The 18,598-nt window shown below is 52.0% G+C and overlaps 2 protein-coding genes across 4 annotated transcripts; both read left to right on the top strand.

The window, feature by feature from the left end:
* The first annotated feature begins 1,406 nt into the window (after positions 1-1,406).
* SFTPA1 (surfactant protein A1) lies at positions 1,407-6,132 on the top strand. 2 transcript variants are annotated; one of them, XM_036089783.2, is made up of 5 exons: positions 1,407-1,953; positions 2,530-2,724; positions 3,007-3,126; positions 4,098-4,175; positions 4,641-6,132. In XM_036089783.2, the coding sequence occupies exons 1-5, from the start codon at positions 1,890-1,892 to the stop codon at positions 5,015-5,017; spliced, it is 834 nt and encodes a 277-aa protein (XP_035945676.1). In that variant the 5' UTR covers positions 1,407-1,889; the 3' UTR covers positions 5,018-6,132. The 2 variants fall into 2 exon arrangements, with proteins under 2 accessions (XP_035945676.1, XP_035945679.1); XM_036089786.2 differs by lacking the exon at positions 3,007-3,126.
* A 4,086-nt stretch (positions 6,133-10,218) lies between these two features.
* On the top strand, positions 10,219-14,634 carry MBL2 (mannose binding lectin 2). 2 transcript variants are annotated; one of them, XM_078077508.1, is made up of 6 exons: positions 10,225-10,362; positions 10,489-11,118; positions 11,882-12,054; positions 12,481-12,597; positions 13,455-13,529; positions 14,185-14,634. In XM_078077508.1, the coding sequence occupies exons 2-6, from the start codon at positions 11,093-11,095 to the stop codon at positions 14,553-14,555; spliced, it is 762 nt and encodes a 253-aa protein (XP_077933634.1). In that variant the 5' UTR covers positions 10,225-10,362; positions 10,489-11,092; the 3' UTR covers positions 14,556-14,634. The 2 variants fall into 2 exon arrangements, with proteins under 2 accessions (XP_035945694.1, XP_077933634.1); XM_036089801.2 differs by lacking the exon at positions 10,489-11,118 and having other exon boundaries at positions 10,219-10,362.
* The last annotated feature ends 3,964 nt before the right edge of the window (positions 14,635-18,598 follow it).

Consider the following 18,598-nt stretch of genomic DNA (forward strand, 5'->3'; position numbering starts at 1 on the left):
GAAGGGCAGTCAGAATACTCCAGACAAGAGAAAAATCATGATCAAAGAAAGACAGTAAAATCACTCCCAGTCCTGTGAACTTGGAGCATTCTCTGTCAGAAGTTGCAGAAGGGGGAGTGGTGGGCACGGAATGAGAAAGAAGGCCAGGTAGCTAATTAGATGGGTCATTTTATTAGAATTATGCATGACACATTTTTATATGTTGGCATTAAGCTACATGAATGACTTAAATGATGAAATAATATTTTAATATTTTAAAAATATTTTAGCAAAAATCACATATGAATGAATCAGTTATTTCTTGACCTTGATAATTATATTGTGGTTGTATAGGAAAACATCTTTATATGAAATATCAGTTAAAGATCTGGGTAATGGAGTGTCCCTGTTGGCAACCTGCTCTCATAGGTTCAGGAAAAAATTGGTACCAAAAAGAAAAAAAGAAAAATGGTACTGTGCCTGCAGTTTTTCTGTAAGTTTGAGATTGCTACAAAATAACAATTTAAAAAAGAAAATCGAGGCTCAAAGAGTTATATAACCCGACCAAAGCCACAGGGATAACAGGTCGCCGCTCCCCATTGCAACTCAGGTGTGTCTGAGTCCCAAATCCCCATCCTCGCCCACACGGCCCTGGATGTCCCAGCTGTCTCTGCTGAGGCCCTTCAAAATCCACCCAAGGAGACCCCTGTTCCTATTCCTTCACCTGCAGAACAGTCCTCCTTCACCCAAACCATGTTGAGGTCCCTTTGATGGAAATGCTCCCCCCCCACCCCAGCCCTGTGCTGGCCCCGGCCCCCCCGTGCTACTTGGCCGGCCCCCACACTGAGGCGGCGGCAGGCAGTGGCAGGGTTCAGGCTGGCTCCCCGCTCCTAGGAGTGGGGTTCTTTTAGCTGAGCCCCCACTCTCCCAAAGTTCTCTCACTCTTCCTGAGGATCTCAAGATTTTTCAAACCACTTACAACCATTCTGGCCTTAGCTCCCCATTCTTACCACCCCTCCAGATAGAGATCCCCCCCCATCGCGTGGCCTGAATAGGGGATCTCACCGGTCAGGGCTTTGTGTGCTATCCCATCACTTAAAGCAATCACCACTGCAGATTACAGACATCACCCATACCCCAAAACAGAAAGCGCTGCTCTCCTGTGACCTTCCAGGCATGGCCCTGCCTCCCCGCCGCTGAGCCGGCCCGAGCTGGGGAACCGGGAACGTGCAAAGGGTTTGCCTGTGACTCTGAGCCAGGTGCCCACCGATGTCACCAGGGGTTCCAGAAGCAGGGGCCAGGAGACCGGCGTGGGGATGGTGCTGGGCCGCTCAGTGGTGAGACATGTCCCAGGACATACAGTTCGTCCTAGCTCCACCTGACCACCCTCTTCCTGAGCCATGGCCTCTGCACTACCTGGAACCAAATGGCCCCCCTCCCAGGGCCGAAGAGGCTCTGGAGTTGGAATGGCCCCAGGAGCGGGTCACATGGAGACATCCTGTCCGTGGCTGATTGGCCTCTTTGCTCCCCTGGGGAAGGAGGGCAGCCTGCCATGTTCTCTATGTGGGCATCTGAGGGATGGCGATGGTGGTACTGAGAATGTGTCACCAGCCAGGACCGGGCCGAGGCCCAGCGGGGCGAAGCTTCCCTTCGCTGCATGCCCTCACTGGTGCCTGGGTACGGGCTCTCGTCCTTCACTGCTGGAGAAGCTGGCACGGGGGAGAGAGGGCCCACCCCCTGAGATGTTAGCGGGTGTCCGAAGTGGCCCTCCAGCCTGAGTGTTCTGTGAGGGAACGTTGCTGTGTAAACAAGATGGCTGCTTCCTGACCGGCCCTTCCCAAAAAAGAGGCCCTTGTGACAGGAGCCTCTCTGGGGTGGAGAGGTAAGCCTGGTAGCCTGCATGCATATAAATGGTGCTGCCTGACTTCCCACTCGGACCTGCAGCAGAGATCCACGGGCGCTCTGTTTCTATGGGTGAGTTTAGCCCCATCCCTGTGGTCTTACCCAGGGCACGGGTTGTAGACGATGAGAGCCCAGCAGTCACAGGCATAACTAAGGGCAAGCCTGGGAAGGAGGGGGGCTCCCGGTGGACCATGGAGAGTCGTGCCCAGAATCGTTAATGATGGATGCAGAAAGGTGGGCTTGCAAATATCCTCACACTCTGACCCTGCAAGGAGCGTAGCTGAGAGTATAAGGACAGAGGGAGGGAGTGACGCCATCCCTCCTCCCAACAGCCTGGGAGGGACAGGTCAGGATTGTCTCCAGGGCACAGAAGTCTCCAGGGCACAGAAGAAGGTGATGCGAGTTCCCATGGTCACATCACAAGACTGCATTAGAAGCCAGACCCTCTGACTGCCCAGGTCCTCCTCACCAGCACAGGTACCACACCCCTCCAGCCCCAGAGGTGGGGCGTGAAACCGCAGATGATGCTAGGAGCTTCCAAGGACAAGCTGGGTCTTTCCCAAAGTCCCTCAGGCTCGGCCATTGTGCCTGAATCTTGACAAACTTTCGCAGATGCCTCAATGAGCCAATGGCACTTTCTTTCCGCAGGAGGAGTCTCTGGAACAGAAGCCATGTTGCTGCGCTCTTTGGCCCTCACCCTCACCTTGCTGATGGTTTCTGGCGTCCAGAACAACGTGAGGGATGTCTGTATTGGCAGCCCCGGCATCCCTGGCACTCCTGGATCCCATGGCTTGCCGGGCAGAGATGGGAGAGATGGTGTCAAAGGAGACCCCGGGCCTCCAGGTACTGGGTGACACCCTACCCTCAGCTGAGGGACAGTGACCTGTCTCCAGGAGGCCCAACTGTCCCGGGCTCTGGGCCGGGTCCCAAGGTCAGCGGGATGGCGGGGCATGGTGGGAGTTGCCTGGGGGCCTTAGACTGGAGCAGCCCTGAAGAGGTTACCCTCAAAGTGCCCATGGGGTGACAGGTGAGTCAGCTCAGCTGATAAGAGAGGTCCCTTCACATCAGCCTCAGCCCTGCTGTGGGTGATAAATACCACACATCCATGTCCCCTTCTCTCTGCAGGCCCCATGGGCCCCCCTGGAGGAATGTCAGGCTACCCCAGGCCTGAGGGGGTGATTGGATCCCCTGGTGTTGCTGGAGAGTGTGGAGAAAAGGGGGAGCGTGGTAAGAGGGGCCCTCCAGGTAAGCAGGACAGGGCAAGCCGGCCGCAGCAACACGGGCACTGCGCCCATGTGACCAGTTACATGAGGGATGGCGGGGGTCAGACGGAACCATGGAGGTCCCCAAAGGGCATCCTACTCAACCTAAGTGAGAGAAGACAAGGCCGAGGAGAGGAGTCAGACATGCCCGGGTAGTAGGCCATGGCGAGGACTGGTGGGTGTTGGAAGCGCTCCACACGTCACGACTGCTGATGGGCATCAGGTGTGGGACGAGGACAGCGCCGGGAGGCAGGGAAGGCACTTCCTGGGGCTGAGGCACAGGGGGCATTCCGAAAGGTGTACGGGGTTATCTGGGCTCTCAGCAGATGATGGGAATGGGAGCCCCACATACAGAGGGGAACTCCAGAGCTCGGAGCGGTGACCAAGGTCAATCAGGAGAGTGCAGAGAGAACCACGTGCTCTCCCTCTGCCTCAGAGCAGCTTCTTACTTCAGTGTTTGAAATCCTGCTTCCTGGACAAGTGCCCACTATTGACTGAGCTGCTGGGTGGCAGGCGGGGAGGGGTGAGGTTGAGGGAGGACGATGGGTCAGGATCGGGGGTAGAGACCATGGGGAAAGCCTGTTTTACCAGGCAGGTAGATCACTCCATGGCTCAGCCAGGCCAGAGAGAGAAGGTTAGGTATAGTTTGTTTGCCTTTGGTGGAGGGGGAGGGAGAGGACCCTGCCCCCAAACCAGAAAAATCCTGTGGGTTTTTCTGACAGAGCCGTTAAAGGACAGGGCAGGAAAGCAGGGCAGGCAGGGCCTCAGCAGGTGCAGGGCTGCATCAGAGGACAAGGGGGTAGGCAGTGTGGGGACACACTCCAGGGCCTGAGCAGTGGGTGCGGACAAGTAGAGGGCCGAATGCCAAGCGTGCAGCTGACTTCGTGCCTGCTTGGCTGCAAGTCGGGATCCTGGTTGGCTTGCCCCTGATCTTGGGTGGGAATCTCTTGACAGGGCTTGCAGCTTCTTTAGATGAGGAGCTCCAGACCACACTCTACAAGTTCAGCCATCAAATCCTGCAGGCCATGGGAGGTAAGGGGGCTCCCCAGGGCCTTATAGCATGGGGGGTCTCCCATAAGTTCCCTCATTCCCAGCGTCGGGCTCCAGAACCTCGAGATTTGACAAGCAGGTGTGGATGGGCAGGTCTTGGGGGAAAAAAACAATACTTCCCTTTCCTGATGTCTTTGAATGGCCCCGAGGAGACAGAGGTAGACACAGATCAGCTCCCTATGTCAGGGGAGCGTAAGTTCTCTGCCTAACTTGCTTTCTGTTGAGTCTCAGGCAATTGCGGTTTCTGGCACATAACAGATGGTCCATCAGTAATTGTGCAATGGGTGAACGAATGAATAGAATGAGGAGAGCAGGGAGGGGGATTGAGGAAGACTCGGGTTGGCAGGGGAGGAGAGGCAAAGAGGGCATGAGGACAGGGAGCCCGGGCGAGGGACAGGGACTTCCAGCCAGAGCGGTCGGTGGCCTGACTCGGTTTCTCTGCCCCAGTCCTCAGCTTGCAGGAGTCCATGCTGGTCGTGGGAGAGAAGGTCTTCTCCAGCAACGGGAAGTCGGTTAATTTTGAGGACATTCAAGAGTTATGTGCCAGAGCAGGCGGCCGCATTGCTGCCCCGACGAGCCCGGAAGAGAATGAAGCCATTGCAAGCATCGTGAAGAAGTACAACACTTACGCCTACCTGGGCCTGATGGAGAGCCCCGACTCTGGGGGCTTCCTCTACATGGATGGGGCCCCTGTGAACTACACCAACTGGTACCCCGGGGAGCCCAGGGGGAGGGGCAAGGACAAGTGTGTGGAGATGTACACAGGTGGGCAGTGGAATGACAAAAACTGCCTGCAGTCCCGGCTGGCCGTCTGTGAGTTCTGAGCAGGCCCCTGGGCCGCCCGATAGATAGGGCCCTGCCTGGTCCAGCCTCCAGCTGGAGGATGCGCCTGAGCTCTGACATGCTACAGCTCCTTCCCAACAAAATGTATTTGTGGCCCTTAGAGCGTTCTTAGCCACTCGGCTCCCTGGACGGGCTCCGAATCCTCACCCACATCGGGAATCAGGAATCAGTCTGACACGCCCCACCCCGCCCCCAGCCCCTTCTCAGCCCTGCACTCCAGGCGCCACTCCTAACTTTGCCTTTGGGCAAGAGTCGGAGACTTCTTTCTTCCTCTCTTGTCCGGTTCCTTCATTGCTAGATGGCAGCAGTGAGGTCCTGGGTTGGAAGTTCCCTGCAAAATCACACAGCAGGTGCCGGCTTCCTGGTCCCCCTCCCCTCTCACTCTGCAGACCACCCAGTGCCCAGCCCCAGCAAGATTTGGCAGTTCTGGTCAAGCACAATGATAGAAGAGGGGGACCTCTGGGGAATTCCACATGTGTGGAGCTAAGGACCCCTTTGGGTTTATCTGGCAGCCTGGAGCCTCTGAGGGCACATCTGGTCGGTGTCCCCGAGAGGTCAGAGGGCCGGGTGGTGCCTCGGCACATTGTGGAGGCCGGCCTAACCCTAATAGTTGCCTTGAGTCTGGGTTGCCTCTCAACTCCCTGACCAAAAAGCAGCCAGTCTACACCCCTAGGGAAGATCTCACCCCCGACCCAGACATAATCCAAGTAACTCCGGCTGATGGACGTGTCCGCACCCCTTTTTGGATCTCAGTGAGGTGTTCATACCCCTCACCACACCACTGGCAGTTGATCGAGCACATCAATAGCATATGTGCCAAGTCTATGTACCCAGAACCTTGCCAAGCACTTCTAAAACATCTTATGGAATATGATTTAATCTTTACACAATGCCATGGGCCCAGCCTGATTTTCCCCCATTTTCATATGAGGACACAAACTTAGAGAAGTTAAATGTTTTGAATTGTATTACTTGGAGCAAAAGTGGCAGAGGCTTATTCAAACCTATCTACCTGGACTTGAAGCTCATGCTCATAACGACCTTGCCTCTTACTGGACAGAGGTGATTGAAGTGTAATAAATCATGACTGCGTTAACATGAGTTTTCATTGCTTTGGTTTCAAGAAATAACACGTTTCTGTATCTCTAGAAATCAAATTAACTCTGGCTCTGAGCCCCCACTTACCTCAAAAATGGAAAATTCGATCTCGGGTAGTGCCTTCTTTGTTGGGTGGGAGAGGCAACCTGCTTTCCACCCTTAAGTTGTACAAACATATGGCAAGCTACAGAAAATATCTGGAAGAACATATGGGCATTCGTGTTGATGGCCGGCATTAGGGTAACTCCTAAGCTAACTCCACATGGTTCCTTTGTGGGTGATAATATCATGCCTTCCATTTTCCCCTTAGCCACCTGAATGTTTTTCGTGGCCCAAAGGTAGTGGTGTTGAGGGGAGCTTGCTTCTCCCTCTCCAGCTCCCCTATGCTGTGTTCCCTCTCTCGCTCTCTCTCTCTGTCAAATAAATAAATAAATAAATAAAATCTTTTTAAAAATAAATAAATAAATAAATCAGTCCTAGATAGTTTGCAATGCAGGGGTAGGGAAAAGAATGTATGAAAAATTGTGAGACCATATATTCATTTTGAGAACAGGGTGAGCTTCAAGCTTCCAGATTGTACATACCTGCTTTAAGACTCTTCATCAAACTTGTTATATATTATATTAGTGAGTTACAGGGATTTATCTTTTGATATTGAACCATCCTTTCATTCCTGGGATATACCCCCCTTGGTCTAGGGGCTGATACTCTCATCACATTTACTCTGTGCCAGGAACTACACTCATGCTAACTCATGTGATCCGCTTTAACCCTATTATGTAGATGCTATTATTGTCCCCAGTTTACAGATAAGAATACTGAGGCACATAGAGGTTAAAGCGATTTGCCAAAGGCCATGCAACCAGTTCAAGCGCGGTCTGGGCTATGAATACACGAAGTCAGATTCCAGAGACTGTGCTATTGACCACGGAAGCCTGCCTGGACTTCAACTGCTGCTTTTGACTTCTGGCTTTCAGGAGCGTTTGTGTCTGCTCCACATTGTTTAATTAATCTGATATTAGTGGTACTGGGGACGTTTTCTTCCCATGATTGGAAAAACCAGAAGAGGCCGGGTTAAACGCGTAAGCACATGTAAAGCTGCCATTCCTTCTGTGTCTGCTCACGGTCACACGGCCAAGCCAAATGTCCCAGGGGGCGGGACGTAGAGGATAACACACACTCTAGGGCAGGCTCCGCGAACTCCCATGGCCAAGGGCACAGATGTGTAATTCTATGATACGGAGAAATAAAATATCAGGAACAATAATCCAAACTTCTCTGGTCAGATTTGCCAAGTTTATTTATTTTATTTTTGCAAAGAACCAGTTTTTTAAAATTTTATTATTAGCTTTATAGTTATTTCCTTATTCTAATTCATTAATTTGATTGTTTAAATTTTTATTCTTCCTTTGCTTCTTTCTTTCTTATACTGTCTTTTAAAAAATATCAATTTGGGACACCTGGGTGGCTCAGTTGGCTCAGGTCATGATCTTAGGGTCCTGGGATCAAGTCCCGAATCGGGTTCCCTGCTCAGCGGAGAGTCTGCTTCTCCCTCTGCCTGCTCTGCCTGCCGCTCCCCCTGCTTGTGCTCTCTTGCTCTCGCTCTCTCTGACAAATAAATAAAATCTTTAAAAATAAATAAAAATAAAAATACCAATGTATCTGTTTATAGAGGCAGCAGTCCTGGGAGGACTCCTTCTGAGGCTTGTAGTATCAGTCAGCCTTCATTCTGCTTATTTCCTACTGTGTTTGGTAAGTTTTACAAGGGGATCTCAAACTTAGCTGATGGCCATCTGAGAAAATCCTGAGGCACCTAGCATGCATGTCCCTCCGGTGCACTAGGGTGTGACGAGCTGAGACACTTGAAAAACTATTTTTCATCTTGGCATAAATAGCAAAATTCAATAATAATCATCTTGGCAGAATAATAATAGTGGGTAGCATGCTTTAAAACCCAGGCCTAGGATGCCTGGGTGGCTCAGCTGGATAAGCGACTGCCTTTGGCTCAGATCATGATCCAGGGTCCTGGGATTGAGTCCTGCATCAGGCTCCCTGCTCAGTGGGAAGTCTGCTTCTCCCTCTGACCCTACCCCCTCTCGTGCTCTCTCTCTCTCTCTCTCAAATAAATAAATAAAATCTTTAAAAAACAAAAAACAAAAAACCCAGGCCTAGGCGAGGACAGACTAAAAATACACATCTTCAAAGGTGGATCTTTTCCCTAGCAAAGTCAAGGCTTTCTTATTGTCCCTTTCTTTGCTCATCCCTCCCTCCTCCTGCCATATTGTCTCCCCTGCTTCCCCAAGCCACTTTTCCTCTAGTCTGTAACATAGAGGGTCCTGGTTTATGTAATTCTCTGTTTCAAACTCCCATCCTTCTGGGAGGTCTGCTCATTTGCTGCATGGGTCGGATGTTCTTTGTCCTCTGGGCCTGGGGCCCTTCACAGTTATGTCAATGGCATCAGGAAACACAGCCTTGAGAGGGGTCTTCTGTACAGGGGGCCCCAGGAATCTGGGAGGGCTGCCGAACAAGGCTTAGTGACTTCGAGTACACAGAGCTGATGACCCTCGAGAAGCCAGAACACCAATCACAAGGCAGACTCAAAGGGAAGTGGCCCCGCCCCGACTCCCCACTAGGGAAAAAGCAAACCTCTCGAGCTATTTGGTAAGACTAAGTGTTTCAGAGAGTGAGTGTAAATTTGGGGGAGGGCAGGAATCAAAGGTCAGGTCAGGGACTTGAAAAAGGCCACTTGATGAGGCTCTGGAGATAAGAAGCGGACGCTGCTGGAAACCAGGTGTGGAGGCACCGAGGACTGGCCAGCCACCTGCTCTTGCTCATGGTCTCCGCTCCTCCCCCTACTCTCTCAGGGGACCCTTCCTGTGTGCCCAGCCCTGGGGTGCACTGTGGAGACAAGCCGGTGAAGCAAACACAGCTCCTGCCCTGGAGAAGCAGCTGGGAGCGTGGGCACCGATGTTAGCTCTGGGGGGAGAGCAGTCGGGGAGCTGCTCTGTGGAGGCCAGGCGGAAGGACCCATTCACTCAGTGACTGCTTCCAGGCACCCTTCCCAGCAGTGGTGACTGTTTCCAGGCACCCTTCTGAGTGGGGCAGCAACAGCTGAGGACAAGATCCCTGTTCTGAAGGAGTTCTTGTTCTAAAGGAGGGCAACGGTCAACAAATGTGCAACTAAATAAACAAGACGGTTTTACAGGGATAGCTATTATAGGCAGAGAATTAAAACAGAAAGAGACGATGGAGTGGCTACTTAAAATTAAATGGTAGAGGGGCGCCTGGGTGGCTCCGTCAGTCGATAAGTGTCTGCCTTCGGCTCAGGTCATGATCCCAGGGTCCTGGGATGGAGCCCCACGTCGGGGCTCCCTGCTCCACGGGAAGCCTGCTTCTCCCTCTCCCGCTCCCCCTGCTTGTGTTCCCTCTCTCACTGTCTCTTCTCTCTGTCAAATAAATGAGTAAAAATCTTAAAAAAAAAAAAAAAAATTAAATGGTAGTGGAAAGCCCTTTCTCCAGAGAGAATATTTAAACTGCAATGTCAATGACAATAATCATGCAAAGAAGAGGCAAGCATCCTAGGCTGGAACAGCTGTAGTGCAACTACCCACATCCAGCCTTGAACTTGAATTATCTACAAACACTCCCTCCCCTGTGCCTTGCCCTGGGACATCTGCGCCTCATCCAAAGAAGACCTTTGATAAATGTTGTGAATGAGAAGGGAGGAATGAGGCGACTCAGTGTTTAATCCCTCCCAACCCCCCACCCCACCACGAACCAAACACAAGTGCGGGGCGGGGGAACTGACACAGAGGTGTGAGCCTGTACGTGTAGGTGTGTGTGGACATGCGCGTGCTCACACGAGTGCGTGTTCGGTGGAATGTCTGATCATGTCTCTTCTAGAAATAAATATCTGGAGGGAAGTATTGTCTAGACTATGACTCTGGAGAGTCAGAGGGACGGAGCTGCAGGGATGCACGGGAGGGAGCAGCAGAGGGAGGACTGCGGGCTATTCAAGTAGTGAGCTGCCCAGTGCTGGGCCTCGGACGTCAGCAGTGATGCTGAAGAGCTGTCCCGGTAGACAGCGGTTCTGAGGACAGTTGTTTATTAATCTGGGGTTGAAGGCCAGTCTAGCACTGTCCCCGGTCACCAGGTTAATCGGGCCTGACGTCCCTGGGCTAGAGGACCTGCTTCCTGTTCATAGCCTCCGTGCTTTGAGGAGGCCCTAGTAAGTCATTTCTGGAGGACAGAGGGAAAGCCCTGGGCCAGGGGTCCGGCAGGGGCTTGGGTGGGGTGGTCAGGCCCACTCAGGGCCTCTGTCTCCCTCTGACCTGGGGCATTTGTATCCTTGCAGGGTCCACTTGACCTTTCTGCAAACAAAAGGGTGGTCTTTTCAGCCAAAGGGAAAAATGGAAGTGGGCTGTGTCTGCCAACAACATGTTTAAGCCCTGACCTTGACCTCCAGGACGATCAGGGGAAGTTGAAAGAAAGAAAGAAAGAAAGAAAGAAAGAAAGAAAGAAAGAAAGAAAGAAAGAAAGAAAGAAAAGAAAAAAGAAAAAAAAAGAAAAAAGATAGAAAGAAGAAAGGTGGAGAAGAATGTGATCAAGAAAGTTCTCTTCCAATTCCTTCTTACTGTGTCCTGGAGGAAGGGAAGGGTTAAGGCAGGTGACAGGCCAGGGAAGGCAAGGGCAGAGGCAGCAGTGAGGGAGGTTCTGGCCAGGGACATGGGGATGAGAGGCCAGACAGGCCCACAGGGGCTGGGCTGCCAAGCTTCTGGAAAGGGGGCCAGCTTGAGCAAAAGCTGGATGGCGATCTGACAGCCAGCTCGGGGCACGGAGCTGGGGAGGCCTCTGGGCAGCACGCAGAGGATCCTGCCAGGAGAAGGAACGAGGGCTGACAGCCTGCCAGATCCAGCATGACCTGAAATTTCAGGAGCCTGGGTTCCGGCTGGCAAAAAATGGCTTCTCGGTGGAAAATCTCAAGGCAAGGGAAGGAGAAATCTGTCTCATCTGGCCAGGATCAAAGACCAAAGGAGGTTCTATTCTGAGAGTCAGAACCCTGCCTCAGGACACCCTGGGTCCTGAGCCCCCCCAGCAAGTGCCTGTCACAAAGTAGAGACTTGCTGCAAGATGACAGACAGGCTGCCAGGGAAACCACTGGGATTGATCCCAGGGGCAGATGTGGCCCGGAGTGAAGGACAGGCTTTTTACGTGAAATGAGAGAATGGATGTCATAAACCAGGTGTCCTGCCGAGAAATGGGTCTTGTGGGACCTCAGGTTACCTGCTGGAGTTTGAGTCTAACTTTAGGGCCCATAGGAAGGGGAAGAAGAGGGGAACTGGGGCTCCCTGGAACCTCAAGAAGGGAGTCAAGAAAGAGGAGCCAAAGCTCACACAGGCGATGAGCTCTCGGTCTTTCTGCCAGGCCATGGGAGCAGAGGGCTAGTTTGTGATCGCCAGACCGTGTGGGCTCTCACACGGGGGGGCGGCCTAACTTCCCAAGGCTCGAACCTAAGGGCCCCTGTTGTATCTCTTGCGTGTACGACTGTTATATTACCTTCGTTTTAGCACTGAACTACCTCTACTACTTCTCGCTTGTAGCTTGGGAGTAACGCAGAGCCAAGAGCCGTGACGGTCCCCTCTGGGTCTCCTGCCCCCAGCACAGGGTCTGGCACAGCAGAGGGGGCGGCAAAGGCTGACGAAGCAAGAGGAGACGGAATTATTTCCCCTGACTTTCTCCACCCTAAGGTTCAGGACCATGCTCCTGTTTTCGTCGCTTCCTGTCCTTCTGTGTGTGCTGACAACAGCCAACTCAGAAGCAGAAGCCTTGGGCGATGCCCAGAAGACGTGCCCAGCGATCACCTGTGCCATCCCGGGCAGAGATGGACGAGACGGACCCAAGGGAGAAAAGGGCGAGCCAGGTACAGGACAGGCTGCTCTGACTTCCTAAATCTTTACCCCCCACCGGAGACGGTTCCCTAGAAGGGGTCTAGCAGAGACAGGACGACGCTCACCTCTCATTACAGTGGGTGACCATTCCCTCAGAGTCATTGCTGTGAAAGGTCATTCTCTCCAAAACAAAGATGCTTCTCTGGTCCTCCAGGAGCCCACATTTCCACACAGGAATCCGCGATGTGGGGTCACTTGTAGAGAGCAGATGTCCTGCCTGCCTGTTCCTGAGCTGGCCCTTAGAACAGGCTGTCCCCTGGAACGCAGGAGGATCTTTTTACTTTGGGTCGTCACTGGCTCACTGGAGGTTTTCTGGGGTCAGTGTAAATCGAACGGAACTTCTGGAAGAAGACAAGGCGCCACAGCCCCTGGGTCACTTTTCCTTCCTCTTACAACAGGGCAAGGGCTCCGGGGCTTACAGGGCCCTCCAGGAAAAATGGGGCCTCCAGGAAATATGGGGGCTCCTGGGGCTTCAGGACCAAAGGGCCCCAAAGGAGACCGTGGAGATAGTTCAGGTAAGGAGCTCACCCCAGCCCAGTGTGTGCCTAGGGGACCCGGGGCTCTGGGGCCTCGAGGGCCAGGTGGGAGGTGGCCCTTTTCCTGCTGCCCTATTGGAAGATGCCCGACTGCTCCCGACCCAGTATACTTGTTCCCCTGAGCGTGCCGCCCGAGTGCAGACTTCCAAACCCTGCCTTCCCCTCCTCAGGGCTCTGTGGGAGACGGGCCCTGGCTCTTGCTCAGCGGACACAGTCTGCGTTTGTCTCCAGGCTGGGAGGGAACGGTGATGTCCTCTCGGGCGCCGGCTTCATGTCTATTGTCAAAAGAGTGGCATGAAAACGTCTGGTTTCCTAGGACGCTTGAATCGTAGGGAACGTCATGGCAACTTCATTCAGGGTCAAAGGAAGTAAATTCAGTCACAACAAAAGTAAAATGATGGCCTCTTGTTAATATCTGCCAGCTGGCCCATCAGATTGATAAGAGTATTAAGAAGTTTGCCTGGAATAAGAAATGAAAGAGAATGGTTAAGGAAAATTTTCAAAAAGGAGAATCATGAGTTGGGCTTTTTCTTATAAATAGTTATAATATAGCAACATTTAAGCAGTATGTGAACAAAAAGATCCAGAGTCATACTTTGTAAGTTATTTTTTATTATTATTAGTTCAGAGTTAATAGTTTACAAGAGCTAATAAGTGAATCTCAGAAGGCAGGAATCCAGAGGTTTTCTTCCTCTGGCTTCGTTTTGGTTTCTTGTTTTTCTAGAATAAGCATACTCTTCAGTAAGCTCTTCCCCCCGGCCCCGCCTTTGGCAAAATACTTTCCTCTCCAGTCAAGGGTCTTCTCATTAAATGACCTTCCTCCTATTGCTTCGCAGTTGCTGAGACGAATCTGGCTCACCTAGAGAGGGAGATAAAGAGTCTGAAATCAGAACTGGACCATGTCAAAAAGTGTAAGCTCGTTTTCTGCCCCCCAATGTGTTCTTGGCTCTCACCTTTTTCTTGCATGCTCTAGGTTTTGGGGAGGGTGGACGAGGGCTAACATTTATGAACACTTACCATATCCCGTGGCCTGTGCCGGGTCAGCATTCTCTCACAGTATGGTTTCATTCAATCCTCTCACTGGCCTTATTTGTGAGGATTAGACCCATTTCGTTTACAGGTGAGGAAAAATCAGTCCGGGAAGTGTAGATAATTCACTCGCGGTCCCACAGCTAGGAAGTAGCAGAGGAAGGATCACATGTGAAGATCTGACGCTTCCAGAATCTTGGCTTGCTCTTTGGCAACCCCAGGTCTTCGATGGCTATCCATCCACGCCTGGTGCCCAAGACTGGCAGGGTGACCCAAGCATGTTTCCCTCCATCCCCCTATACCGGGCCAGTTTGTAACAGATGTTTGTCTCCAGGGTGGGATCTCCCAGGAGGGCGTGAGCTTTCTGCCGGGGACTTGCTCTATAGCTAAGGAGGGCTTCCTGAGTAGGATCTGACCTGGTGGTTGGGCATGGGGCTTTTTTTCAGAGTCCTGAGTTCCCAGAGCAGGGCTTTTCCCCCTAGTGTCCTGGGCTGAGCTCCAAGCCCAGTCAAACCCTCCCATCCATTGTGATTTCAGTGCAAGCGTTCTTTTTTGGCAAAAAGACTGGGAAGAAGCTCTACGTGACCAACGGTGAAACAATGCCTTTTTCCAAAGTGAAGGCTCTGTGTGCCGAGCTCCAGGGCACTATGGCCACCCCTAAGAATGCCGAGGAGAATGAAGCCATCCGGCATGTGGCCAAGAACGTGGCCTTCCTGGGCATCACGGATGAGGTGACTGAAGGCCAGTTTATGTATGTGACAGGAGGGAGGCTGAGCTACAGCAACTGGAAGACAAATGAGCCCAACGACAGCTCTGGGGAGGACTGTGTGACCATCCTCGAGGACGGGCTCTGGAATGATATCTCCTGCCACTCCTCCTTCCTGGCCGTCTGTGAATTCCCAGCCTGAGGAGGCAGCTTCCTCAGCCCCCTCCTGGCCTTCCTGCTGTGTCCCCTGTGGCTCTGAAAAGGAATTCATGGCCCCCTAATGTTGACTCATTCCTTCATGAGGATGGGAGGGAAATAAAGGGGAAGAGTGTGTGGGATGAGGAAGCGAGGAGAAGTTGACAGTGGGCCTCGAGGGTTTCTGGTCCTTCCTAAGAGCACAGCAGCAGGTCAGAGTCAGCCATGGAAAGGGCCAAGTCAACCCCCTCCTTCCTCAGTGAGGAGCCCAAGGCCCAGCCGAGGGACCAGTGGAGGGCCAGTCTGTGTCAGGGCAGGAGACCTCAGCCTCCAGGAGATGCAGTTCCTTCTCCCCTGCGTGTTGCCACTATCGGATGCCAACGTCTCCTGCCCTCTGTGCCTGCCCATGGCTAGCCCAGCCCTGTCTGCGACATGGGTGCTATTATAGTTGTTTACGAGCTGCACCCGGAAATCTTGCACCACCAGACTGGAACATCCGGCAGTATCCCCCATGGGTAACGAGGCTTAGTCCCAGGAGTCCCCTTACCCTGCCCAAGTGCCTGTGGCCTCCCTATCATCACTAGAGTGATCTTGAGGACAAAGGGCAGCCTTTCCCTCCTGCATACTTTGGGGACACTGATTTGATATCGTGATGTATGCCAGCATCACAGAGGAGGCAATGCTCAGGCAGGTTGCGTCCGTCCCTACGGGGCAGGTCTCAGTCCCTCCACGTTCCGCATCCCCTTCCTTCTGGGACGTCCTCGTCCCAGCCTAAGTCCACGGGCCCATTATTATAGAGACAAGAGGAAGCACTCCCCAAAGGTGAGATTCACACCCTGTCAAATGATCTAGCATCATTCAACTTATGGATGTCACCCCGTCCGATCACGCAGCAGCATCCGATCAGGAGATAAAACCTCCCTATGAGCAGGGTTCTATTACCGTGTTGGCCAGCAGCCCTGCCCATGACCAGGGAGGGTTCCCGGGAACCCCAGAGTAAGTGGAGCTGAGATTACACAGAGCCCGTGTGGCAAACTGGGGGAGGAAAGTGAATTCCAGCTTCAAGTGTACGCCATTCACAAAATGAGATTAGAAAATATTTCACGAATGGACCCAGGGCCACTTTCGCTTAATGAACTATTTTTGTAGAAATTAGTTTTCTTTGTGTCGAAATTATCAGAGAGAACACTTCATATTTAGGAAATGTTTGATGAGTATTCGTGGAATGGGTACGGGCGAAGAATCCCCCAACAGAGGAGTGAGTTGGATATGAGAGGTGAATATAAGGTAGAGTTCTCTCCCCGGCCAGTTCCCGCCGCAGCACGGTCGGGGCAGGGGGAGCGCCGGGCGGGGACGTGCTGGTGGCCTTGGCACTGGCAGGGGGATGGTGATAGGACCTATGTCCTTGGCCTCTAACACACCCAGGCTGTCCCGTCACTGAATCTTCAGTGAGGCTTGTCTCCAGGCACTGTCCCTGGGAGCAATGAGAAGAGTATTTTTGTGACGTCGAGCAGAGCGGTTCTGTTTTCAGGGCAAATCCAGAGAGCTTACCAAAGGGATGGGGAAACTGCTCACGGTGTAGGGGCACACACGGACCCCCAGGTTCTGACACATAGAAAAAGGGAAGACCAGAAACTTTTTAGAAGGAGAGAAGATACACATACAACAGCCCCGAACAAGAGAATTTCCATCAACAAGCACGAAAGTTACACCTGAATTTTCTTGTAGCCGAGACAAAAATGAGGAAACAGACAGATGGGGCACCTGGGTGGCTCAGTCACTTAAGCGTCTGCCTTCAGCTCAGGTCGTGATCCTGGGGTCCTGGGATCAAGTCCCCATCGGGCTCCCTGCTCAGCAATGAGTCTGCTTTTCCCTCTCACTGTGTGATCTCTCGCTCTCACTCTCTCTCAAATAAAAATCTTTAAAAACAGAAAAGAAAAGGAAACAGATAAGCACTATGTAATTCCCTCTGATTTGTGTAAGGAGGTGGGGTCGTGTCCAACTTTCATTTATACTGTGCATAAAGGACAGTGTCTTTAGCTGTGAAGTCGTAGAAGTTACAATCACGTATTTCATGTGGATGGCTTCCCAGGATGTACGGATTGCCTCCTAAGTCAGGGAAACATAGGAAAAATCCATAGGACAAGCTCAGATTCTTCCATTCCCCCTTCAGGAGGGGGAATTCTTCACTTGTTCTTCCCTGATCTAGAACCTGATCATCTTTTCAGAGCTCCTCTCTAAATGAATCCCCTAGCTGCCATTCTTCACTCAATCTGGAACTGAGGCCCCCACCTCCCTGTACCGTATCAGCAAGCAGTGGGGCACTGTGCAAGTTAGCTCCAGAGGAGGTGAAGCTGATCTACAGACACAGGATTCTCATCAGAGTCCAAAGATAGAAATTGAAGTTCCTCCAGGCTTCCCAGGACCTGGAATAAGAGTGAAATTATGGATTCACAGTCTCTCTCCCTCTCTCAAGGGCTAAGGGCAGTCAGTTTCCTTTCCTAAGGGGCATGCAATGATTGATATCTCTTGCACAGGGGATGAAATGGAGCAAGGCGCTCCAAGGACAGACCTTAGGGGCTCCAGGGAGCACATTCCTCTTGAGCCCTGTTTTTCGTTCTGATGCAATAGGAGTCTCTGCCATAGCATTCCCCCGATTGGTTTTTTTTGGACCAGAGAACTGGGAGACATACCCAAGCTGTAGTCTTCCTTTGCTGCCTCTTGCAAAGAGTAACCTGAAGGTCATGCCTCAGAGCGTTCCTGCCAAGGAAGCTGGTGTTCAGACCTCTGTGGGGCTGGGGCCCTGACTCTGGGGTCATGCCCAGGAGAAGGACAAGGCCTGGGTCTCTGTGTGCTTTGTTAGGGCTGGAGGAGAGGTGGCTTGGCGGGCGGGAAGTTCAGGATTTGGAAGAGGGAGCCTGTGGTTCGAGGTTAGCTCCCTAACTAATGCACCGAGTGGCATGTCGGCTCTCTGGGCCTCAGTCTCCCTATCTGTAAATTGGTCTGTAATGGCTTCTTCCTTTGAAAGTTGTATGAATCAAAGGTTACATAAAGATTCAGATCTGCATCTCCCTCTGATCCGCCCCCCTCCCATGCTCTCTCTCTCTCATTCTCTCTCAAATAAATAAAATCTTAAAAAAAGGAAAGGCACATGTCCACAGAGTGCTAGAATATTTTAGGGGCGCCTGGGTGGCTCAGTGGGTTAAGCCTCTGCCTTCAGCTCAGGTCATGATCCCAGGGTCCTGGGATCGAGCCCTGTGTCCAGCTCCCTGCTCAGCAGGGAGTCTGCTTTTCCCTCTCCCTCGGCTCCTCCCACTGCTTGTGCTCTCTCTCCCAAATAAATAAATAAAATCTTAAAGAAAACAAACAGAAGATTCAGATCTGCAGGGCCCATTTCACGAGCAAAGCTGCAGGATCTGAGAACTGTTATCAGTTTTTGTTACTTGTCAATCAATTTTGTGCAAACAAATTGTGGCCTAAACACTTACCACCTATTTCTTGAGTCCATAGAAAGCCAGTATGAGTAAGTTAGAAGGGCAACCATGCCCTGTTTTCAAAATGGGAACTTCGAATTTAAATTATGTCTAGAAGTCAACAGTCTCCTATGGAGGTATAGAGGCAGCCAGTGTAACTGTAATTTGCTCCCTGGGTCAGAATGAAAAGAACTACCAAAGCTCACAACATTCAAGGCCTAGGCTTCAGCCTGAGGGTGGATTCTGAAATTGCAGGGCCTTGTTCCTGCAGGACAATCTTTCTTTGGAGTCCTATAGCTCTGCTGTTCTCACTTTTAGTCATGCCCCAAGCCAGCGGAGGGGGACTTGGGGTACCAGCTGAAGGCCCAGCTTTCACATTCCTCAAATCGCCATCCTGCCTGGGACCCATCCCGCCTCCCTTGTCTGTGGCTGTCAGAGATCGACCAGCACCAGGGGTCAGTCAGACCGTGCGTCATGGAGAGAGCCTCTGACCTGTTGTTTGCTCATCACTTAACCGCTCTGTGGTTTGGAACCTGCCAGGAATCAGGGACTTTCTTCGCATTTGCCAGGAAAGATT

Source organism: Halichoerus grypus, chromosome 7, assembly GCF_964656455.1.
Source record: "Halichoerus grypus chromosome 7, mHalGry1.hap1.1, whole genome shotgun sequence".
Taxonomy (NCBI): domain Eukaryota; kingdom Metazoa; phylum Chordata; class Mammalia; order Carnivora; family Phocidae; genus Halichoerus; species Halichoerus grypus.